We start from the raw sequence: 25,327 nt of genomic DNA on the forward strand, positions 1-25,327 counted from the left end.
GCAGGTTCTGATGTTATGCTGATGCCGGTCCTTAAGGGAAAGCAGAGAGGCGTCCGAACCCCCTGACTACTGCTCTCACCATGAAACAGGAACACACACTCACTTCATGTCAGCAAAGATTTAATTACACGCTGACATACAGGAATTTAAAAGACACACACACACACACACACACCTTTCCTTTACAAGCTCTCTGAGAGCAGAGTCATGAACGGTCAGCGGTGGAAAATGAGTCTCCTGTGGTCAGCTCTGCAGCTCAGCAGAGGAAGCTGAACTTTTCCTCCATTTTATCACAACCAACAGCTTCATTACTGAGCTGCCAAAATGGAGGGCTGATTGAGTCCATTATTGACTAAAGGAGCAGCACACACACACACACACACACACACACACAGGAGAAAGAAAGGAGAAAAAAGAAACCGGAGCACCTCCAGAGCTCCTTTAGTTCACTGAGATGGAGCATGTGGTGAAAGTGGAAACTGCAAGAAATAACATGATGGACAAGAAGGTTCGAACCATACAACCAGCCAACAGCTTTTTAGTTTAGCGTAAAGTCTCAATAACCAGAAGAGTGATAGTATATACACTCACCAGCCACTTTATTAGGTACCCTTGCTCAGCTGCTTGTTAATGCAAATATCTAATCAGCCAATCACATGGCAGCAACTCAGTGCATTTAGGCATGTAGACATGGTCAAGATGACCTGCTGAGAATCAAACTGAGCACCAGAGTGCCGAAGAAAGAGGATTTAAGTGACTTTGAATGTAACATGGTTGTTGATGCCAGACAGGCAGGTCTGAGTATTTCAGTAAGTGCTGATCTGCTGGGATTTTCCCACAGAGCCGTTTCTAGGATACAGAGAATGATCTGTAAAAGAGAAAATATCCAGTGAGCGGCATTCTCTGGGTGAAAATCTCATGTTGATGTCAGAGGTCAGGGGGAGAATGGCCAGACTGCTTTGAGCTGATAGGAAAGCAACAATAACTCAATCACTCTTTACAACCAAGGCGTGCAGAAGGGCATCTCTGAATGCACAACACATTGAACCTTGATGAAGATGGGCTACAGCAGCAGAAGACCACACTGGGTACCACTTCTGTCCACTAAAAAAGGGAAACTGAGGCTACACACAGGCTCACCAAAATCAGACATCATCATATTGGAAAAACAGTGCCTGGTCTGATGAGTCTTGTTTCTGCTGCAACATTCAGATGGTCAGAATTTGGTGTAAACATAAAAGCATGGATCCATCCTGCTTTGTATCAACAGGTCAGGGTGGTGGTGGTGGTGTAATGGTGTGGGAGGATATTTTCTTGGCACACTTTTGCCTCCCTAGTACCAATGGAGCATTTTCTAAACTCCACAGCCTACGAGAGTATTGTTGCTTACCATGTCAATCCCTTTATGACCACTGTGTACCCATATTCTGATGCCTGCATCCAGCAGGATACTAGACCATGTCTCAAATCATCTCAAACTGGCTTCTTAAATGTGACGATGAGTTCACTGCACTCAAGTGGTTGCCACAGTCACCAGATCTCAATCCAATAAAGCAGATGTGCATCTGACAAATCTGCAACAACTGTGTGATGCAGTCATGTCAACATGGACCAAAATCTGTGAGGAATGTTTCCAGCACCTTGTTGAATCTATGATGCAAAGAATGAAGGCAGCTCTGCTAAAGTGGTCAATAAGAGTAAACATATACAAATACTTGTTATATGTAGGTGGCACAAGCTCTTAGCTAGCCAATAATCTTGTACAGAGCCAAGCACATCTTTGTGCTTTTTGTGTGGATTAAACAAATCATATGAAGTGTTCACTTGTTTCCAACTATTACGCTATACTAAACTAAACTAGCTGGTCTTCCCATCACTTCTACATTTAACCTGCATCATAGCCTACTCCCTAGTGTCACGTCAAGGCGATGCAGACCTCAACAGCTGATTGGTCAGCTTGTAAACATGTAGACCTTTACCATGTCAGTCGGTTCCAACAATGGCTTCTCACTTTAATGCATTTATGTTGAAAATGCCAGGATTTTTATTTTTTTTTTTAGCAGCCTGAATCACAACAGAATCACTTCCTTTTCAGTCTCCATTGTTATCAGTACACAAAAGATTCGACACAGTGTCAAAGCCCACTGGCTGCTAGTGTTTTGGTGATGTAGTTGCAGGCACAGTTGCAGGCTAAGGCAAAGGCTCTGCAGGAGGATAAGCTGAACTCAGCTCTGTCAGAATGGTAGATTGTTTATTTGAGATGTTTTTCAGGTGTTTTGTGAGGATTTAATGGCAGATTAACCAAAACAGTGAATGAAGCAGAACTCTTCTCGGCCTTTTCCTGCAAATTTATGACTGAAGTGACCAAAAACAGAAAGAGGATGACATGAAATCAGAACTGTAGCAGTTTACATTTGAGCAGAAATTGAATAACATTCATTGTGTCTTTACACTGTGGGTAAACCATGGGTCCTATTGTTATTCATTCATTTATTTTTTATTGTGTTACTTTTACACATACCAACGTAAAAATTGCTACAGAACAAGTACCCAACCTTACGGCAACAGCCTCCTCCAGCAGGATAATGCACCCTACCACACCACAAAGACTGCTTGATAAAATCTCAAGGATCACTATAAAGACCCCAAGGGTTTGACCGACCAATCTGAGAACCTGATCATTGAAAGCCCCGTATGCACATCATCCAAACAGCCGGGCATAGCCACTGTCACATCACCCACTGGTTTTGGATGATAGAATGTGTTTTTTGGAGCCAGAAGTTACTTAATACTAATGAAAGGCTGGTGTGCTAATTTATCAGCTTATCCAAACTAAGCTGGTTAACAAGCTGCATTTACAAAACTATAGATAGACACACATATCAGCTAGTTAGTGCTAAAATACTAGAATTTCACTCACCTAAACTCAAGCATAATTTTCTGGGATGGTCTGTGCCACACAGCAACGCCGCAATCAGAGAGCACGTCAGTGAAATTTTGCAACTTGTAGTAATGATATGCAAAATAGCCATTGGTGACACAAAGTGGGCAAGTACTCTATAAAATCAATCTCATCTTGAAGGCGGGCAACTGAAGCGACAAGCAATGGAAACTTAAACAAGGTGGTACCTTGGCAAACAAGTAACCTGATAGCAACCAACTGTGAGCTATAAAGTGATGGCAACAAGTGGAGTGCAGGTGTTTGGGGTTTTTTTTTTTTTGTTTTTTTAATGGTGGTTTCCTGCATGTGCAATCAAAAAACGCATCAGTACAAAAGGAAAAAGACAAAATCAAAAACATTGGTTTTGAAACCAGAAACTCAGAGACAGGACAAGTACAGTTCCATCTGTTTATTGATTACCTATAAAATATTGAGTTACTAAAACAATTTCAAAGAAACACTGATAAACATGGTTGCTGTCTGTAAAAAAAGAGAAAAGAAAAACAGTTCCTTACACGTACAGTATAGGGTGACAGAATATATTTGGTTTCAGATTTATCTCTAAAATGTATTCTTTTTGCATTTTTTTACAAGATTAGACATGTGTACAAAGTATATTCTGATAGCTTTTTCTCCCCTCGACAGTGAAGGACCATTTACAAAACTTAGATGATTTCCTATTTATTCTCAAAATAATCTTTTTTTTTCTTTCCTTTTCTGTAACAGGACGATAACGATACTGAAGGAACAGCAGACGAAGAACCAGCCTCCAGTCCACCTCTCTCTCTCTCTCTCATTCTCTTTTGCTCTCTCTATCATTCCTCTCTCTCTAGCAGCTAGCTCCCAGTGCCTGTCAGCAGTATTGCTTGAGAGGCGTGGACGATTGTTCAGAGAGGGGAAGCAAAGGGGGTGGGGCGCGGTGGGGGGGTGACAGAAACATGCAAAACAAACAAACAAAAAAACGCAAGGAAAACAATCACAGCAAATAATCTAATACAAACCAAAGTAAGAAACAAACAATGATAAACAGAACAGAACATCAGACTCTTAAAATGTATGACACCAAATTAAAAAAAGAAGGCAAAACGGGGAATAAGAGTGTGTGTTGGACCCTGCATGAAGGCCTAAGGCTGGGCTTTGGATGGAACCTTTTTTTTGGGGGGGGGGGGGGGGGGGGGGGGGGGGGGGGGGGGGGGCAATAGAGATTGGAAGGCAATAATACACACCCTAAAAGGTTACCAAGGGTGTGTAGGTGTGTGCGTGTGTGTGTATCTGGTGACAGCAGGAGATAAGAGCATGATGTCTTATCAGTCTCCTTACCTGTCCTTCACACACACGTGCGCGCACACACACACACACACATATATAGAAAAAAGTGCTTGAGCAGCTCCAGGGGTAAACAAACATTCATAACGGGCACTTTAATACGGAGCTTGTTCACTCTGCAAACACCTGTGCAACCTGCGTATCCACGATGCTCCCACACATCCAACACCAACGACCCGAGACACGTTCAGCCTGCCTGTCACTAAAAACTTATCTGCAGAGATGCGTCAGGTTTGAGTCTGAAAGGAGCCGACAGGAGCAGGTGGGGCTTTAGCAGATAAGATTTCAGAAAGTGGCACATGGACTCACTCTGTACCTGGTTAAACATTTTTTCTTTTAAATATCAACAAACTAGCAGCGCATTATCACACTTTTACTCGGTGGCTATCATGTCTGAATTATATATAAACGCACACTCAATTGTTACTGTACTGGCAGACGTCTTTTGTAGTTGCCACATTAACATCATGAACATGTGGGGGGGGTTGTCCTCCAGACGTCTTAGAGTGACTTTAAAAACATACATATATATATATATATATTCATATAGCCTATGATAAAAATCAGACAAATCTAGACATAAGAGCTCAACAAGAGTAGAAAATATTAAACCTATTGAATATCAACAAGACAATTTTCAAACTCTGCATTAAAGCAGAGCAAAGCAGAGGGCAACATGTTAAAAAAAAACTACATGTTTATACAGTATACAGCTACTATATACTGTATGTATACATATACTGTATGTAGAAGATACTGTTATCTCTAATACAAACTCTATACACAATAATGTAACTAAATTGGGTTAAGAGCTCCGGATGGGTGGGTTGTTTAAACTATGATCATAAAGAAGGTATTTTCCCAATGTCAGCAGACTGATTATTCCTCCTAAAGGTGCGGCACACTTGGGGGGGTGGGGGAGTAAAAGAGATTTGGCCAATTATCATTATAAGGCCTGGGAGAGCAAGGCCTCTCAAAATGCTCATGATCCTGAGCATGACATTCAACAGTCTCCCCCTAAAAACGGTGAAATGAGGCACACAGAATTAAAACAAAAAAAAAAAAATCAAAACAAGAATGTGTTACAAGATTGCTGTTTGTTACTGAAGGGGAACAGTGGCATGCAGAGGGGAGTCAGTGAGAGCGGTGGGAGTTTTATTGGTGGTGGTGGGGTAGTAAATACTTTAGGACATACAAGACTCCCGGTCACAGAGTCTCCTCTGCAGTGGAGCTCATTCAAAGTGCACTCTTGTTAAAGATGATTGCTTGGAGGGCAAAATGTGATTAAAGAAGCTTAAAGATGAACATCCATAAAACAGCAGAAGCAAAAGAAAAATAAAATACATCCAAGCACAGGACATTTGGAGGTTGCAAACACTGCAGACTGCAGAAGAGGAGTGTTAAAACTGAATTATGTTGATCTAACGAGTGCTGGCAGCTTCGTGGCGAATATCAGAGCCATGACCTTGATGCTTCTTGGACCGACTGCAGTGTTTACAACCCTAAAAAAAAAAAAAAAAAAAAAAAAAAAAGAGGAAAAAAAAATCCACCCACTGGGATTTTTGCACTGTTAATACATCAGCTTGTATTATTCACGGCATTCACACATGTATTTTGTGATTAAGTGCTGCAGTTTATGTTTTCTTGGTTACTCATTTTGTTTGTGTTAAAAAAAAAAAAAAAAAAAAAAAAAAGAGATGGCCTACATTTCCCAGGATGCTTTTTTTTAATGCTTTTTAAAAAAACAAAAAAAACACCGTGCAGACAGCCCTGTAGGCACAACATCTCGTGTCTGCGCCTCCTCTGGGATCCACCTCTCCTTCAAGAGTTGGAACAAAATGGGCAAACAACAAAATGCAGCACACATCCCACAGCAGCTGGTTTTGTTTCCTAGTGTTCGTGTGTTTTTAGGGTGGATTTTTTTTTTTTTTCCTTTCCTCTCTTTCAAACAAGGAACTCAAAGATGAAAATGAGAAGTGCTTTTAATAGTACAAGATTCCTTCCTCTCTCTTTAGCCTGAGTCTCTGAGGGAGCAGGAAGTTTTTAAAAGCACGCGGGCAGTTTGTCTGCCCGAGCTAGGATTGTCAAGGGGAATTGTGGGAGGTAAATTAAAGAAAGATTTTTAAGTGTTTCTTTTTTTTTTTTTTTTTTTTAAGTGCTTTCTGGTAGGATGAGTCTACCTCTCTCTTTCTGTGCATCTCTTTCTCTCTCTGTCTGTCGCTCCTGCTGTTCTGTAGATACATTTATTTAACTGTAACATGACTGTAACATCACCACGGCAACATAATCACAACGTCACACCAGCGGCGTCCGTCTGTCCGTCCAGCCAGAGAGTGTGTGTGCGTGTGTGTGTGTGTGTGGGGGGGCAGGCTTTGGGGGGAGGGGGTTGGGAGAATGGACAGACTGACACAGGCCTCTTTCCTGTATCATCATTCACAGTTCATTAAAGCTTCTCGACTGTTTTACCTCTTTAGAGAAAAGTACTCGGACATAAATCTATTACATGAAAATAAAAACACTCATATTGTCCTCTATATAACTGCGTGTTACATGGCGTCTGTATTTACATCGTGTTTGTGCATGTGTGAGCGTACACGTGTCTCTTCAGACAGGGCACATTTACTTGTAAAAGGAGACCGAAGTGTTCATGCGTGTTCTGAAAACTTTCCCATGAACACAACAAGCAGAACAGAACATTTTTGTGTCGTTTGTGTGTGCAAATGTTTCAAGAGACGCGTTTCTCTTAATACTGTCTATAGTGTCTCCCGTCTCTGTAGTAGTAGCAGTTCATGGCGGTCTTCTTTTTTTTCCTTTTAAAGTCTATCAGAGCAGTTCGGTTCATCCAGTCTGTGAAAAGATCCACCGTGAATGAAAACCAGTGATTTGACAGGTTGGGTCTGACTCCTTCCTTATTGAGGTCCAAAGTAAGCCGAGTCACAATTTGATTCTCTTTGTTTTTTTAGCAGATGACTGGAACTCCATCTGTGTTGAAGATCATACCCGTGGTGGGTTCGTAGGTGCCCGCCAGGTAGTAGAGGTCCTCGCTGTCGGCATAGCGGCGAGTGTGGGTCATCTGCTCATACTCCTCCACACTCACCACCAGGCACTTGTGACTGACCGTCTGCACGTCGTTCTCGTCACTGTGGGACGACTGGTAGAGGGCGCGCTGTGACAGAAAGACACGCTTTTTAGTCTAAACCTGCAGCTGCTTTTGCAGTCCAAAACGAACTCTTGGAATATCGAGAGAATTTAAGTCCTCAAGTTTGCAACGTAACATTTTTTTTTTGAAGATCCTGAAAAGTATGAAGGTTTCCTTTTCCAACTAACAGTATTACTTATATTTTTCCCTGGTCTGTGAATCCATTTAACTAGATGTCAGTTTTTCTATACTGGAATAAGAAGCACAAGAATATGAAGCCTGACATTCAGAGAATCGATCTTCTCACCTCCATGAAGTCTTTCCTCTGGATGGAAGAGTGCAGAGCTGCTGGTAAAGACTGACTGCATATCTGATCCCAGTTCTGCAGAGGAAGCAAGCTTACATTTAGGAAATGATGCTTGAAGCTCCTCAAACACATTTTTCTTTAACCTAGGCATAATACATTAACTGTGTCTTTCTTTATAAACCTTTATTTGATCAACAGCTACCTTCTTGTCTGTGAGTTTCTTGCCGGGGTTTGTCTCCTCTGGATGATAAAACCAGTTGACCCTGACCACCATGTTGCTGCCCCAGGACTCCCACATACTCTGGATGCGGCCAATGAAAGGCAGGTTGGGGCGGCCGGCAGACAGGAACACCGCACAGTCTCCGATGCGGATCATTTCTCTGCCACGCACAATAGCTTTATAGAAGAGTTTCTTAGCTTTGCCCTTCATACCGCGTCTCTGGAGGAGCCAGAAAAGGACACAGTGGTCACAGAGTGAAAGGAGTGAGATCTGAATGAATGCATTTGGTTGATTTTTTTTTTCTGCCATTAGTAAAAGATTTTTCTCCTCACCTGAGTGGGTTTCCCAAACCACTTCCAGAGCTGTCGTGCAGGAAGGAAAGCAGAAATTTTGGGCCTGTTCTCCACGCTGGGAAGCCTCTGACGTTTAGCCAGCTCCTTTGTCGTGGGAAGGTGGACCCCCTCTCTCCTCTTTGGCCTCCCCGCTTTCCCCTCACCACCACTGGGCTTTGGTTTTGGAGGACGACCCCTTTGCCCGGAGCCCTTTCCGGTGGCTGGCTTAGCAGGCTTGGCAGGAGTAGGAGCAGCAGCAGTTGGAGAGGTTGAAGGAGAGGGAGATTCTGGTGCTGGAGACAGTTCTTCCTCCTCCATTTTTACCTCAGCCTCCTTCTTTATCTCCTCTTCTTCCTCTTCCTCATCATCCTCTTCTTCTTTTGCTTCTTCTTTAGGTTTATCTTGTCCTGGAGGCTTCTGGACTGGGGCTGGTGGAGGTGTAGGAGTCCTCTCTTCATCTGAGCTGCAGGAGGAGTCATCAGTCGATGAAGATGATGATGAAGATGATGATGATGAGGAAGAAGATGAGGAAGAACCAGAGCAGGATGAAGATGAGGAAGAGCAGCTTGAGGTGCATTTCTTCTTCTTCTTCATTTTCCCTTTCTCTCCTTCTTCCTCTGACTCTGAGCTGCTGCTGCTCTGAGATTCCTCTTTCATCTTTCTCTCCTCCCTCTTCTCCACCTCCTTTCTCTCCTCCTTTTTACCTTTCTCCTCTCTTGTGTCCACCTCCTGTCCTCTCCCTCCACGACTTTCTGCCTTCTCTTTAGATGGCATTGAAGCTTTGTAGGTCAAGTCCTTGTCTGGCACACCAGTCTCACTACCTGGAGCTCTAACTTTAGCCTTCAGTAGCTTTTGATTAGATGCGGCTGTGCTAATGGGGGTGTGGTCTCGTCTAACTCCACGACCTTCTAGCAACATCAGAGCCTTTGTCTTCTTGGTTTTAGGAGAGGTGACGCCTTCATGGTCGAGCTTGACGAGGGGCTCTGCAGAGAGGGACTTCCGCCTCACATCACAATGCCCGGGGCTGGTCTTGGGCCTGGAGATGGAGCTCGGCCTGGATGACAGCTGGTCAGACGGCATCTTGATTTTAGGTCTGGGGGCCGAGGGTGATGCTATTGATGATGACGATGAAGGTCTGGCAGTCACAGAAGAGCTGGCTTTGCCTGTTGACAGCCTAGAGGTGGGGCTGGACATCAGTCCAGAGCTGAGACTGGGTCTAGAGCTGCTGTGATGGTCTGAGGAGGATTTGGTTTTGGGCGAGGAACCAGAAGTAGGTCTGGGTGTGGACGATGCAGCAGGTTTGGATACAGTAGATGATGCAGTTATACTGGACCTAGACATGGGCCTGCTGGTAGTGGGGCTGACAGTGCTGTTATTCTCCCTCTCTCTGCGCTGGCTGTTGTATGAGCTGAGGTTTGGCTCGCTGTACAGATCCACAGTCAGGACCTTACCATATGTGGAGGGGTAGAGTGAGGGAGGGAGAGCACGGGATGCTTTAGAACCTGGAGGCTGCGCCAGACTGCTCTTTCTGGGTACTGGACTGGAAAGCGTAGGGCTACTTGCTGGGGATGTAGCCGAGCTCCTGCGGCCTGGTTTTGTCTGGGTTCCCAGTGTTGGCCGGGATGCAGGGCGGGGTTTCTCCTGAGCTGGTTTCTGCACAGAGCAGGTTCTTTCCTGGGCAGGCTTGGCTGGAGCCTGGGGTCTCTCAGCGGGCTGGGTGGAGGGAGGTGGAGGATCAGCTTTCTCCCGACCATCCGAGTTCATGGAGGTCTCTGTGGGGAAAAAAGGAAAAAACAATAGAGATGTAATTTTATTTCCTGCTTTACTCTGTATATGCTGACATTTCCATTGTGCGGCTTCATGACTTTTGTGGTCTGCAGCTTCTCATGCTGAGCAGGGGAGACAGATCAGCAAGCAAACATTTCTAAAAAGAAAATATTACATCTGAGAACTGCTTACCCAGTCAAAACGCGAGCAGCGTCAGCAAATCAGACAAGCATCATGCTTTTTATTACAGTTAAAGCTACAGGCTGTGAGCTTCACAGAACAGCACAGCAGTAGTTTGAGTAAATTCATTAAACTGACATCAGAGATGACACACATGGTCAAACTAGAGATGTCTGATGCTTCTGAACCTCAAGCTATTTTTGCTGGTTCTGTTATTTTAAAAACATGACTCATCAAAAGTGGCCTCTCTCATAAATACAGAAAGAAACCACACAGAAGTATTATTATTCCTGATACACAAAAACTGTTTTAATGAATATGTAAAAATGCATGTGGCCATGTAGCAGATGCCGTTCAATGGTAGTGAAATTACCTAATGCAGAAAACCTTTGTGATTCTCTGCCATTTTCATTAAACGTCACTTAATTCTACCAACTACTGACAAAATACAAGCTATAATACATTACAATACTAGTAAGTTCCATTTAATAGGACAACAAAAATATATCCAAATATATCCTCATCCATCTCTCCTGAAGAAGCAGTTTATTTAGCTCACCTGGTTTGGGTTTTGGTTTGCGACCAGGTTTTCCTTTGATCTTCGGAGTGGTCTCCTCTGGCTTTGTTCCCACCTCTTTGCCCTCTTTGCTGCATTTGCGGACCCTCCTCCTGGAGCAGCTGGCCACGAGCAGAGCAGGAGACGGTTCAGCGCCTGGACAGAAGAGGAGAAGTGTTCAAACTTTATGATTTTCAGGCTTTAATAATGAATGCAGGAAGTTTCAGGGGGAAAAAAAAAAAAAAGGAACGCTGGTGTTGTTTGTTTGCAATAACCTCTAAACCGAGCAAAGATGTTTAAGACACTTATGTAAGAACATGCACTCTGCCTCCATCCCTTCTGGAAACATCAGCATGTTGGAAAGCAGCTTGTTTTTAGAAAGGAAAATGTTTATTACAAGAGTCTAACGTGCAGAAATCAGCAACAGTACCCACAGAGAAAATATGGTAATGAAACAAGGGGGTTTGGGCTCAGTGCTCATTAAATATGTTCATCTTTTATGAAGCAATGTGCATGTTGTTTGGAAGCCCCGTTTACACCTGCCAGTTTAAAGACCAGCGTTGTAGCTGCATAGGAGCACTTTACTGGAGAAATTTAAAATCTATGACTGAATGTAAAGTGCAACGAGAGCCAGAATGTGCGTGCAGGCTCCCTCTTCCCTTTCTATAAGAATAACCTGTGTTTCTAGTACTAAACCGTCCACACTGTGTTGCGTTGTGTGCATATTTCGTGCTCACAATGGATCTTGTAGTCTGGCGGCAGCAGTCTGATGTGTGAGAGGGGGATGCGGCCTGTGTCACCATCATCAAACTCCACCGTGATGAGATCATCGTTCTCGTCTATATCTGAATTTCCTGTTTGGAAGAGAAGGAACGACACAGGTCAGCGATAAAGATCCTGACACAAGATTAGAACAGCTGATGCAGGGTGTTTCGATGTGACCCAAAATTGAAAATAATCAAAAAGAACAGAATCCAGCCCAGCTATGTTTCTTTTACCATCTTCAAAACAGTAAAGTCTCTACAGTGAAGTTGAAGCTCTGTTAAGATCTTTCATTTGTGCTACCAGCAACAATGTAACTTGATTATGAAACCTATCATTGAAGTGGGGGGTGTTTGTGCTGTTGTCCCACCGTTGACAACAGTGCCGGGGTAAAGACAGCGGTACTGCTGGCTCCAGTAGGCAGCAATGCGGGTGCCCTCAGGGAGATAGCGCACGGATGGAGGCTTCACATCAATGATCTGTACATACAGAATAAAGACCTTTTATTTGACAAGATGATAAAGCATCAACCTCCACAGCATATTTCACTTTGCACACGAACACAACGCTTTCACTTTTGCAACTCTTCACACCTCATGCATCTCCAGAAATACAGGGTCCATATGCAAGAGATACTCACAGCCTCTTGGAGTAGCTGTTCCAGGCAGTAGATGTGCGGCCGGTTTCCTCTCTCCCCCTCCACCACCACGCTGTATCTGTGGGAAAAGCGGACAGCTTGAGATCATTGCTCTTAAATGACACTGTCACAGTCTCCAGAGCTACAGCAGCCTTCTTGGAAGCGTAAGTGGCCTCTTTGTCAGAGCCTGAGGTCAGTCCTTATCTTGACTGTGTTTGATGTGTAGCATGCAAAGGAATGTGTTGCCTTTTACTATTGTTTCTACTTTGTGTTTGTATGCGTCATTATGGCAAAATGTGGTTTTGGTGGCACTTACTGTAGCAGGAAATACCACAGAGGTCAAAATTTATCTGTCTCTGGACAACACTATAACCATGAGATCCAAATTATCATACAGATATCACTGAAATGTTTTCAAACTGAAGGTCCGATTCGACAATGGGAGTGGATAAAAACTCATCAGCTCCCTGACCTAAATTATATCCAAATATCATGTTTAATTTTTCATTACTGCTTGTTTGTGTGAATGCAATTGTGTGTTTAAAGGAACAAATCCATATTTTTTGCAAAGCAGCTTGTTTGTATTCTTTAGCTTGATATTTTTAAGATTAGGCTTAAAACTTTCCTTTATGATACAGCTTATAGTTAGGGCTGGATCAGGTGACCATGAACCCTGCACTAGACCTAGTCTTTTGTCCTGTCCTATGATTGTATTGCAAGATAACTTCTAGTTTCTGTGTTGAAAAATTACAGAGCTTTGTGTGCTTCCCCTCAGTCATTGTGCTTCTTGTGTTTTTTTTTCCCCCCATCTCTAAATGTCTGCTTGTGTGTACTCACATGTCAGGGGAGTGTACAGTGTTCACATGTCCTGCGTACAGTAGCTGGTCATCCATCGGGATCAAAACTCTGAGTCCGTCCACCAGAGAGTCCTTATCCAGCACACACTGCACTGGAGCTGAACATAACAACACACCCAAACCAATTATAAATATGCAAGTCATCATTTAAGCGTGTGTGACAATTTGAGGTTCATGTCTGTGGGTACTGACCAGGAGTGGAGGCTCTCTCTGATATGCTGTTGCTTCGTGCTGGGAGGAGTTCGTCTTCGCTGAAGCTGCTGTCTTGGTTGTGCTCGAAGTCTTCGTCTGCTGCCATGCTCTCCATCAGCCTGCTCACCGCACCCCTGGAAGGCTGTAACACAAACAAACGGATTTGGTCATATTCCAAAAAAAAAACCAAGATAATATTTTGTTTTACAAGCAAATGACTGCGGAACAAGAGTGATTTTTTATTTATTTTTTTTTTAATCCCAACACAGTGGTTGTTCTACTTACTGTTAATTTGTGGCACTCCACCAAATCACCAGGCTGGCACACCACAAATTAACTTTTCAAACACAAACAGTAACATATTACAACACTTATGCTGTTGAATACACAATCTTTTCTGCAACTCCACCAGCACAAAGAGCCCTGCACACACTTCAGCTTCTTTTTCCAAAACAAACTCAAGTTTTGTCTGGTGGCAGATGGTGAGAAATATAACACTTTGGCAGAAATCACACAATTAGGTTTACTTTTTTCCCCTCAGTAACAAAACAAAACTGTTAACGCCAACACAAGCTAATAGTTTATTTCTGAAGACCTATTGATACTGTGTGTACACACAACACAGCAAGCCACAAAGTAAAGTGTGTGCACAGTTAAGTCCTATAATTCTAAAGTTCTGGCTTTGTCTTTGTCAGGATAATTAAGTTCATATCCATAATGACTTTGCAGTAAATTCATCATCCTACTGACCTCTCTGGCTTTGGGCTTAGCTTTTGGTTGACTCTTGGTTGCAGGGCTGAGGCTCAGAGGCGCAGGGCTGTCCGTGATTGGACTGCACAGAGTGGATGGGCTCACAGGCAGAGGCGAGTCCTTCAGCTTCTTCTTCTGTTTTTACAACACAATTAAAACATGCATATGCATAAATTCTGTCACTAAGGCTCTGTTGGCCAATGTCACATTTTACAAATGCACATACACACACACAAACAAACAAGGAGGGAGAGGGTGGGGGGGTGGGAAGCTGCCAAGCCACCTGCAGCTGTCCTTTCTTGTCAGCGACACGCCACAGACAGCAGGGGACTGCTGCACTGTCTGAAGTAACGGAAACCCTGCTGGCTCTCTGACACACGCACATGCACACACACCTAAACACACACTCGCAAATATTTCAAAAGAGATAAAAGGATGTGAGGGAGCAAGAGTCTGAAGAAGCAGGAGAGAAGTGAAAAGGTAGTAGAAAAGATCTGGAAAGAGAAGAGCGGGGGGAAAAAGGTTGTGTGATTTTGCTTTTCAGTCTTAGTTGGTAACATCGATCAATTCTTGACATACTTTCACCACGTCTTTCCCCTCTCTGCTGGGTTGAGTGGGCTTGGGTCTGGAGACGGCCTTCGGTGTGAGTGGTGGGGCGGAGCTGGCGGAGGAGCTCTGATTGGTGGAAACAGTGGAGGGCGATACAGACATTTGGCTGGCTGAAACGGTGGCATCATGGAGGAAAATCCTCTCGCTGCGACGGCGGTTCCAGCCCTCGTCCTCGCTAAAGCCTCCAAACCCAGAACTGCTGGCAAGGTCGAAGCTAAATCTCCGTGGTGAGCGAGGTGTGGGGCGCGTTTTGGGCAGAGGCTTGCGTTTGACTGGCAGCACCTCATCTCGCTTGGTGGGGCTGGTGTGGTCAGTGCGGCGGGTTGCTGGAGGCAAAAGAGGGAGCTCGGGGGCGGACCGTTTTCCATGCAGCAGAGAAGGGAACTTCCTTAGCCTCACGTCTGGGCCAGAGTCTGACCACTCACACTCTGGTGAACCTGACGGAGGTGAAAAGAGGGTCATATGATGTAAAAACTCTTCCTATGTCTCTCAAACACATACATAAAACTAGACTCCTCCCATAAACATGTAATCAGTAATAAACTGAGGCGTTAGATTGTCTGAAATCAATAACGCTAAGAATAGGACTATTGATCAGTTTGAAACTAATACATAATTCAAGAGTGAATCATTACATACACCCTTGCTGTGACAATTAGAAATGAATTAAAATTTAAACCATCAATCAATAAGAAAATCCTGAACAAATGCTCAGGCAGTGAATCTGCTCAGCCACAAAAAATAAAGGAATTGCAATAATAGTGTGAAAGGTCATCAGGGAATGTGTGAAATCAGCAAAAGCAGAGTGGACAGAGAGAGAAGGCAGATCACTTCACAGCGCATTTGTGTGCACTGTCTTTACCCAGAGTGCTTTGTCTGCTGCAGTGTTTGCTGTCGTGGTGGAGGCTCAAAGGAACCGAGCTGACAGGGAGTGCACTCGCCGCAAACCTGGCCAGCAGACCCAGCCCGCTCTCCTCGCAGCCGCCGTCATCCGATTCTGACTCTTCCTCCTCCTCGTCCTCCGAGGTTTCTGCATCAGAGAAAAGATTTCCAGCTCAGAGACAAATGTGTTCACACCAGGGGTCTGAACCAAAGGTCAAATCACTTCCTACTGTTGTAGAGAGAGTGCACCATGGAGAGGGCTAATTAACAAAAGAAACAACATCACTATTACAGCAGCCTAAGAGTAATGGATTGTCTACACAAACACACACACACACACTTCTTAACATGTAGGCTGGAGGGAAACAACAGTGGAGAGAGAGGAGATCCACTGTCCAAACCACCACAGCCTGCCTTCACGATGTAAAGCGTCAGCAGGAAAATTTAACCACAGAGATGCATTTGAACCACACACACACACACACACACCCCAAAGCTGACTTCAGAGGACATTACATTTATAACTTCATATAACCTTAGCTGCAGCTTGCCTAACCCTAACCTTAAAACATGACTTTAGCCTCACATTTATTGGTTTGCATCATGGGGACCCATTAAGTAAATGTGTACCCATTAATGTCAGTGGTGAAACAGCTTAAGGTCCCCACAAAGTCAGTAAAACATGAAACATCTGCTGCAACTGAGTGAGCTGGAAAAATAAAAACCCTTCAACAAAACTTGAGAGAAATAAAATAAGAACTACTCCTCTTCCTCTGGCAAGCCAGAAGAGCACGCAAAAGAGCCGACACACACACACACACACACACTCAGAGTAGCATAGTGGTGGTTAGCTGCATGTTGCTGGCAGTTAGCAGTTAGATTCATGAACATAGGGGTTAGTGTTAACATTGAGGGTGGATGCACAGTACAAGATTTGTTCCAACAAATGATGTAACTTTGGGATTTCTAAGTGGTGTTTTTCATGAAAAGAAACTCATCACTAAGCTGAAAATCAAGCGCTGCTGGATTCTTGTGTCCAAAGCTTCAGTTCTAACCAGAATCAGAGGTGATGCCACGTTGCACTGAGGTGTACCCGTGGGTCAATGCAGGTCAGGCTTCAGGAAGCTTTCACCCCAGATCATTTAAATTTACAGTTCAATTTAAAGACTTAATTCTAGTACTTTTAGGAATCAATTCTGGTGTGTATGTTGTGCTGTGAATCCACTGGGTGTTAACAGTAGCAGACAGACGTTACGACAAGCAGGCACTGAGAGGACAGCCCTGTGAAGCCCCTTGACACTGATGTGGGTTTAATTAACCATGGTTACATCCTCTGTTCCCGTCCAACACCAAATGTCTTCCATTAAACTTTTACAAGCCGTCAGTAGACATTAAATTTGGTTGGTTGGGGTAACCATAGCTACCATTAAAGTGCTTCAAATTGTGTGAACAATAAAACAAAAACAAAAAGTAAAAAAGTTAATGTTCTTTGTATGCATTTCAATTTCAGCATAGTCCATGTTAGTCAATAATAAAAATTGAGGGAGGGGCACATCCTACTTACAGAGCAGGTGACAGGGGTGTGGCCTCAGACAGGGCGGGGCGGGGCGGGGCAGCGCAGCGGCGAGAGCCTAGCCGTAACGTAGCCTGGCCTTAACCACAGTCTAGCTTAAGCAAAGCTTTGGCCACAGCGCAGAGTGGCCGTAGCGCGGCAGTGTAGGCTCAAGGCTGCGCTAGTCCTCGCCAAGCTTCTGTAATGTCGCAGTAGCAGCAGCACAAGCACATGGAACAGGCTGAGAGACACTTAAAAGCATCATGAGTAGGGCAGGAAGGGGAGGGGGGGGGGGGAGGGGGGGTCAAAGGTGAGAGGACAGAGCAAGGTGTCGGAGACAGCAACGTAAAGGGAAAAGGGTTATTTGAAGGTTTAGTAGACACAGGAGGAGCTCTATTGTCCAAATATCCCAAATCACTCGGCTCATTTCCCCCAGAAAACGTCAAAACACCAGGCCACATGCTCAAGAAACGTTTAGTCTTAAAAACAAGAGTAACAACTAACACTAGCATTACACGTCTACTTTATGACCATTCAAAGAAATTATCTGTCCAATCAGACTCAGCTCTGTGTGCTCTGAATTCATCTTCTAGCTTTCCAAGTGGGAACCCTTAAGCAGAACAGCATTTTCCAGCTATCCAGGGATATTTGACGAACAGAGCACTTCAACGGATGTGTGAGGCTGCACTTGGGCAGCTGGACGTACTGACAAGAGACGGACAGACAGACGAAGCAGACACAAGGACCACAGCGCTTTGCATTCTGTAGCAATCAAATCAACACCTTTAATAAAGCTTATAGATACCAAACTGCAATACAATTTTATGAGGGAAAAAAAAAATCTCACAATTCACAAAATGTTTAATGTACAAATGCTACAAAACAATTTGCAATCCAGGCATTAAAAAACAAACACCGTAGAAATTGGTAAACATTTCTTTAAAAATATTGGCAACTGCAGAGAGGCCAGCAGCAAGAGAGGTAGGGATCGTCAAGCAAAAGCACAGTTTAAAAAACAGCTGCCTCAGCGAAGACCAAACTAAGACACAAGCACTAAGACACAGTGTTGCCTGACTCAACAGCAAGCGGCGAATAGCTCTAAGATTTGGTCAGTAACCTTGGTCGAAGGAGTCGTCGGAGGAGCTGAGGCCCGCTTCCTCCAGCAGTAGGGATAAGTGCTTGTGTTTCTTCTTCTGAGATTTCTCACTGGATAGCAGGGATGTCGGTGATGAAGTAGACCGCCTCTTCCTGGGCAGGCTGCCGCGGGAGCGCGTCCCTGAGTGAGGAGGCCAGCCCCCTCGAGCAGAAGTGTGCTCCTCTGAATCCGAGTCTGGTGTGGAGAGAGTGTAGTTAATCATTCATGAGGTCATGAGGACGGAAACAAAGAGTCAGACACAAAGCAAGTTTCCGCTTGGTTTCAATATCACTGCCTCACAGAGATTAATGTTTTATTTTCTAAACTAATGCGGCAAAAACCCAACACATCTAGAGCTTGTTAGTCCCCGACAAATCAAACTTTTTACAATGTCTAACCAACAAGCATGTGCCAAGAAAATAGGGCAAATTGCAAGAATTTGGGGTGAAGAAAACTAAAATCCTTTAGTCAGCAAATCACTGCCAGACAGAAAAAAGACAAGCACGGTCACCCAGAAACAGTCTTATTGTGTTTTTTGGAGGTTTTGGTGAAACAACAGAGCTCTAAGTGAAAAATGTTACAAGCTCCAATCAAAAACAAACAACTTAATTAAATCTAAAAATTGCACCCAATTGCCAATTTTTCCTTCAAGTTCATCCGCTTGTGGATGTACTTGTCTTCAGTGGGAAAGTCCACAGTATCTAAGCCTGAAGATGCCACATCATGAAAAGGCGTGAAGTTGTCACAATACTAGAATTTCAAACTAGCTACCAATACCCAGGAAAATACTCAATACTCCATACCATTTTCAATACCACGGGAAAGAGACAAAATTAAGAGGCATCATTTAAAAAAAATAAATATTAGAACAATATCAGTTTGTGCAGATGCATCCAGCTACAGTCCTGTTTATTTCCTGGCGACAGCACCATATTTTCATTGCTGATCAAACAGTTGTTAAGGTTTAACATTTATCATAACCGTCCGATTCTTCAATGCTGCTGAAACAGGAGCTTTACTGACTCCCGAAAGGCCGGAGTGTCAGTCAAACTCCTGTTCATGTGTTCAGCTGTTAGTGAGGGACCGACTGTGTGAAGCTCCGTCAGGAGGAGGAGGTGAAGACCACACTGTTGGTATCAATACTGTTGCAAATGAGCATTTAATCCCCACAGTAATTTTTGTATCAATATTTCTGTCAATCCTACTTAGTGCACGTGACGCCTACAGTACTGCTAAAAAAAAAAAAAAAAATTCACCACAATTTCATCCTCTTCCACAAAATCAAGGTCAAGTTAAATAGCTGCTGTTTTGATGCATCTGGAGATCACCTCTACATGATCGGAGCAGAACCTCCGATCTAAATGAAGCGACAGCGCTGGCAGCAGAGCAGATGAAAGTGAAGTGGACACATTTAAAGTCAGCTAAAGATTTCTGCATTTGAATCACACATACAACTTGTCAGTAACTCGTATTTAGTTTTAGTGACAACATTTGTGTATGCCAATAACACAACTTTTTTTTTTTAATATACACAATAAGCCTTCATGTACATTAGGACAGACCACCATATCCCCATAACTAACTCCCAACTCCCCAAAACAGCTGCAGTTTCATCATATTCACTCCCTGTGTGTACAGCTGTAGCTTTTCCTGTCTGGCAGTGACTGACAAGTGTAAAATTACATAAGTGATGTTGCCAATGTGTGCTGCACTTAAACTTCAAATATTCTTAAAATAAAGTACTAATCATAAAAAAATGAAAGTATGCCACTCCATAGCAGTCAGTGTTGACAGTAGGGGAAAAGATCTTCAGGACTTCTTATCTGAGCACATAAAACACATAAAGCCACTTTTTGTCTCCAGGTACTCACTGTTGGAGCAGCTGCTGAGCTCTGATCTCATGGGAGAGAACAAAGCCTTCTTCTTCTGACCTTTCACTTTCCGAGCAACGTCTGAGGCGGAAGCCTTCGCAGCCATCTTGTGTTTTCCTGCTTTGACCGAGGAATGGATTCCTCTCTCCTTGAGCTGACTTTCGACACACCTGCCCTTCGACTTCTCTGATTTCATGCTGGAGGTGAGTTTGCGAGATGCTCCAAGAGAGCCGAGCTGCGAGAGCGAAAGCGCTCTGTCGAGGTCTGACGCCAGCTGCTCCTGCTCGCATACAAGGCCGCGCTTTGCCTTTAGCACCTAAGACCATCACCAAAGACTCATTAATTATATGAGAATAGTCACATTACCATGCTGCCAAGATCCAAACGTGCACTTCCAGGTAGCCTACCTCCAGCGCATGACTAGTGGATGGCTCTGTGTCATTCCAGCTCTTCTTCTTTTTCTTCTTTTTAATTTTCAAGCCTCCACTTCCTGCCTCTGTTTCCTCTTCTTCTCTGGACACCCGGAACTTCTTCCTTTGTCCTTCCCCTGCTTCAGAGTCCTCAGAGTATTGCACCGTCCTACCCACCCTGAGACAGAGATATTCACACTGGCTCAATATGCATACAGACAAACACGCGTAAAAGGAGAACAAATGGCTTAAGTGAGCAGCAGATTACATTTGGGGGCTCACTCACTTTCCAGGCCTGCTGTCTAGTTTGGTGGGTGTGGCCAAGTGTTTTCTCTTTCGCGGTCGTCCTCGGCCCCGTCTGGTCAGACTCCGCCTCTCATCCTCCTGAAGCTGCCGCTCACTGACAAGAGAAATGAGTTAAAAAAGGAAAAAGTTAAAAACATGAGTGTGTGTCTGACCAGGAGTGGAGACATGGAAGCATTTTTTTTTTTTTTTGCAGCTTTGTGACTAATTTGCATTGCATGTGGTTCTTACAGTAAGTGTGCAAGCTGTGTTTAAAAACACTTACCGCTTGTCTCTGCGTCTCTGGAGCTTGCTGAGCTCTCTCTGCTTCTCTTTGTACGTCTTCTGCAGCTCAGCCAAGCGAACACGGAGCTCCACTTCCATGGTGTCCAACACATCCAAAGACAGTTTACTGTACAGCTGCAAAGAAGAGACACAAAAAGTGAGAAACAATTCTCAAACTTACTCAATTTTCTTTGTGGGTGACTTGTTTCTTGGTCTTACTGGCTCCTCCTTCCTCTGCCGCCAGCTGTACTTCTTGTTGGGGTCCAGCGTTCTGGGCAGATCAATGTGGGACTGTTTCTCTATGGCCTCCAGAAGGATTTGTCTGCTTGCTTCAAGAAGACAGTCTATACCATCCAACGTCAGATCTGGATGCATAAATAAATAATTAGAGGAATATATCAAGCTAAATAATAGGTTATTATAAATGTTAGAAGCTCCTTAACCTTGCTCCTGGTGGCTGTTTTCCAACTCTTGCTGGGCCATTTGGCTGAGCAGGGCCATCCCCTCCAGCGCCACCATCTCCATGGGTCCCGCACTGCTGCAGTTTTCTATCTGTGGCATGAGTATTGGGGCAGGTGGGGTGATGGATAGAGGCTGGACCATCTCACTAGCGGTCAGCAGGGTGAGCATCCCTGCCATGGGATCTTCTGAACTGATGACAAGTGGGAGTGGAGAGCTGGGGGCGGGAGGTGGAGTAACAGGAGGCTCAAGAATTTCTTTTGGACTTGGAGCATGCAAGCTGACTGGAGTGTCTGGCTGTTCTTGTTCACATGAAGCACTGGTGGTTTGCTCTAGTGATGCACATGCCTGAGACAGTTCCTGTCTCTCTGAATGTGTGCTGATGCACTGTGGATACTGTGTTTGGTCTGGATACTTGATGACCTCTGATTTAGGTTCAGCTTCTGTGAGTGGAGGAGGCTCAGAATATGCTGCTTGACATGAGTAAGCTGACACTTCTATTTTGATTTGACCTCCTTCTTTCTCTTCCTCCCTGACTTCCAGTCCTCCAGCTTGTTGTGGGGGAGGACTAGGGATATGCAGAGGTAACGGTTGAGGCTGTGGCTTTGGGGGTTCCCTGTCTTCTTCTCTGCCCTGGGTGGTTTGGACAGGACTACAGCTTTGCCGAAGAGGTCCAAGTGGCTCTGGCGTTATGTCAACCTTTGGCTGCTCCACACCGGGTTCCTGTTTGAGGAAAGATCCCGTCTTTGACTGCTCTAGCTTTTGAGGCTTGATATCTGTGTCCAGAAGCCTTGAATGGAGGTGGGCTGAAGGCAAAGGGGCAGTCGAGGCAGGAGAGCAGGAGCGCCGTGGTGGGACAGCTTCTGCATTTTCCCCTGTGGACGTTGGGATGTGATAAGGAGGGAAAGGTGAGCCGAATGGGGCAGTGATGGACTGATAAGGATAACCTGGACGGAGATCTGTTATAAGAGCAAACAAAAACAAAAGTTAGAATAGGAGATCCATCCAATATCAGGAGGTCAGTCTGATTAATTGATTGTTTAACCCCCACCTTGAACACAAAGACATATCTACCCACTGTAGTTGACATAATGATGAGGAGCTAATGGCTGAATTTTCACTTGTTAGGTTGCGCCAGACTCACCAGAGTAGATTCCTTGAAAGGGTGCAGAGGCTGGCTTCTGCCCCTCTCTCTGCTCCCTCTGTCCCACCTCCCCCTCCTCAGACACCTCCTGTTTAGGCCGCCGTGGCGAGGACGGGGGCGGAGATGCTGAACGGGGTGAAGGCGGGTGAGGCAGGGGTTTTGGTGGGTGAGACAGCACTCTCTGCCCACCATCCTCTGACTTTAGTGTTGTCACTGGAGAGGGGAGCCGAGGCAGCGGGGTGAGGGACGATGTTGACGGGGTTGGTGAACGAGAGGAAGGAGGAGGTTTGCGGGGATGCAGGATTGGTGAAGGAGATGGGGAAGATATTGAGGAGGATCTGGGTTTTGAGTCAGTGTTCCGCTTGTCTGCTTTGTCTTCCATATCTGGCCGGTGCTCACTGGCCTTTAGGCGCTCCTACAACACAGGAGAGGAGATATTTCTGACAGATGTACACACAGTATGTATTATGTGACAGATTCAGGATATGAATACTGGTATGTGCTTTGTTTAAACTTCCCTGGCTTTATTCTTTTGCAGCTGCAGGATGCAGCTGTTTATTTTTTTGGAGCGACAATCAAATCAAAGCAGGGAAGTAAAAACATATTGAGAGCCAGGCTAACACCTTGTTATTGTGTTTTTATGTCTTTATGTCTACATGCAGCTGGATGATTTGTGTAATATTCATAGAAATTTATTTAAATATGTGGTTTGTCACTGAATGTGTGAGCTTAATAACACAAAGTCCACTTACAGCTAGCTGTGCATTCCTCTGTAGCTCCAGGACCTGCGCCGTCTGCTGCTGGATCATGAGTAGCTCGTGTTGCCGGAGCATTTGCTGCTGAGAAAGGAGCTGCAGCTGGGCTGCATGCTGCAGAGTGCTGCTTGTACCGTACACGCCCGACCACACTGGGGCTCCACGCTCCAGTACATCACCGCCTGCAGAACGGCAGCCAGGGCCATGAACAGAAAGCAAAAGAAATATGTTTCAGAAATACAGGGACCTGGGCATGTTTACTGCTGCACCACATCCTTTTTGTAGCTTTTGGGTACTGAGGAAACCAAATGATTGTGCACTATTGCAAGATGAGACTTCTTTATTATATTTTTTATATTTTTCAAAAATATCTTTACTGAGTGACAGGTATGGACTGCAAGCAGGTCAGTTTAGCGCCCGGACCCCACAGAGCCATGCCGCTGTACATGCAGTATGTGGTTTGGCATCGTCATTGGAAAACGTGTCATCTGGACAGCAGCGTGTGTTGCTCCACAGTCTGCATTTATCATTCAGTATTAATGGTGCCTTTACAGATGCACTAGCTACCAAGGTCATGTACACTAATGCACCACTACACTACCATAGATGCAGGGTTTTGAGTGGCATATGGTCATAGTATAGGCCATAGTTCTGAAACATACAGTTCTTTGGTCACAACTGGCCCAATCTGGCCCCTTTGATGGCAAATTATAAAAACTGCCATGAAGACAGATCAGTCTATATAAAAGTGGTACTCATTAGTTTTTGATAAAATGTCATTCATGGTCCTTTTATATTGATGCATGGGGCAAAACAGACGCCAACGTTCACTCATACTTTCACAAAGACAACAGCTTTCCTACCATAGTGCGGCAGGTGTTCAGATGGGATGACGATTAGCTGTCCAGACTGTGGGTCTCTGGCAAACTGGTAGGGAGGGGGCATCGAGCCTGGCAGAGAGGGTGGGTAGCCTGGGGGAAGGGTCTGGTGGAGTGAAGAGGGACCCAGGCCTGAAAAGGAGGGGAGGAGAATAAAAGGGTGAAAACTGAGCCAGAACTGTGAAAAAAATGTTGGATGAAAAGAAGAGAAAGTCAACAGAAGCTAAACGAAATCTGACATTGACCCAGTGTTTTTCTTCATTCAGTATTTATACTCGCACTGAAAGCATAATGGAGTCACATGTGGGAGCGCACACTGAATTTAGCTGCTTGAGAGAGAATTTTGGGGGTTTTTTTTTGCCCTCAGTGTCTAGACAGAGACGGCCCTTAGGGAGCTCTGCATGACCATGTGTCTCAGTGTCGCACGTTTTCAAACATTACGTGTAAGCTTGCATAAGCATGTGTGTGTGTGTGTCTCGGTGCTGTTATTTCTGGACAGTGTGCGTTGGAAGAAGCAGGTCTGGAATGTCCTGCCGAGACCAGGAATGTCTGTGGGACTTGACCCCAACGAGGCTGCTGCTGGACGAACCACTCGACGCACAGACAGCACCAATCAGAAAAAGCCACGCATGTGAAACTAGAAATTCATAAGCATGCTGTGTGCCTGTGTTGATCTGCGTTTAGCACCATATGGGATAGCTCAGATGACAGACAGTAAGATGAAGATGCAAAAGCATACAGAGTTAAAACTGCAAATTCCTTTAGTGGTGTGTTGTGGTATGATTCAACACATCTGGCTGTCTGTTTCAGTGCTCAAGGAAAGTATTTAATCTCCAGCACGAAAAGCGTGAATCAAGAAAACAGGCTTTGTTGTTCTACTGCAAACAATAAGTAATCAGGGTCTGCAACAAATTATTATTTTGAAATAATCCATTAAACAGTTCAAATTAAAGCAGCAACTCCTCACAATCAAGAAACCAGCATTTGCACTTTAAAATCTGTCCTAATTAATTTTCTGTTACTTGAATAAAAGAATCATCATTTGGGCTCAAGAGCACATCTGCTGACTCCTCACAGAAGCCACAGAATGATGAAAATC

At 44.5% G+C, this 25,327-nt stretch overlaps 1 protein-coding gene across 2 annotated transcripts in view; it reads right to left on the reverse strand.

Annotated features, from left to right (window-relative positions):
* Positions 1-5,937: 5,937 nt before the first annotated feature.
* tnrc18 (trinucleotide repeat containing 18) overlaps positions 5,938-25,327 on the reverse strand; it is a 44,819-nt gene continuing 25,429 nt past the window's right edge. Inside the window, exons 7-29 of one of the 2 annotated variants that reach the window (XM_030735084.1) lie at positions 24,214-24,360; positions 23,348-23,532; positions 22,596-23,010; positions 21,436-22,410; positions 21,212-21,357; positions 20,994-21,127; positions 20,712-20,825; positions 20,423-20,603; positions 20,016-20,331; positions 18,127-18,339; positions 15,438-15,605; positions 14,546-15,012; positions 13,967-14,101; positions 13,217-13,358; positions 13,005-13,122; positions 12,171-12,246; positions 11,901-12,009; positions 11,506-11,622; positions 10,772-10,924; positions 8,266-10,037; positions 7,916-8,152; positions 7,714-7,788; positions 5,938-7,433 (exon numbers count right to left, since the gene is read on the reverse strand). In XM_030735084.1, the coding sequence (XP_030590944.1) occupies positions 7,227-7,433; positions 7,714-7,788; positions 7,916-8,152; positions 8,266-10,037; positions 10,772-10,924; positions 11,506-11,622; positions 11,901-12,009; positions 12,171-12,246; positions 13,005-13,122; positions 13,217-13,358; positions 13,967-14,101; positions 14,546-15,012; positions 15,438-15,605; positions 18,127-18,339; positions 20,016-20,331; positions 20,423-20,603; positions 20,712-20,825; positions 20,994-21,127; positions 21,212-21,357; positions 21,436-22,410; positions 22,596-23,010; positions 23,348-23,532; positions 24,214-24,360 (6,602 nt within the window). In that variant the 3' untranslated portion in view covers positions 5,938-7,226. The remainder of the gene's footprint in view (positions 7,434-7,713; positions 7,789-7,915; positions 8,153-8,265; positions 10,038-10,771; positions 10,925-11,505; positions 11,623-11,900; positions 12,010-12,170; positions 12,247-13,004; positions 13,123-13,216; positions 13,359-13,966; positions 14,102-14,545; positions 15,013-15,437; positions 15,606-18,126; positions 18,340-20,015; positions 20,332-20,422; positions 20,604-20,711; positions 20,826-20,993; positions 21,128-21,211; positions 21,358-21,435; positions 22,411-22,595; positions 23,011-23,347; positions 23,533-24,213; positions 24,361-25,327) is intronic. The other variant, XM_030735083.1, reaches the window with a different exon arrangement.

Source organism: Archocentrus centrarchus, chromosome 8, assembly GCF_007364275.1.
Source record: "Archocentrus centrarchus isolate MPI-CPG fArcCen1 chromosome 8, fArcCen1, whole genome shotgun sequence".
Lineage (NCBI taxonomy): Eukaryota > Metazoa > Chordata > Actinopteri > Cichliformes > Cichlidae > Archocentrus > Archocentrus centrarchus.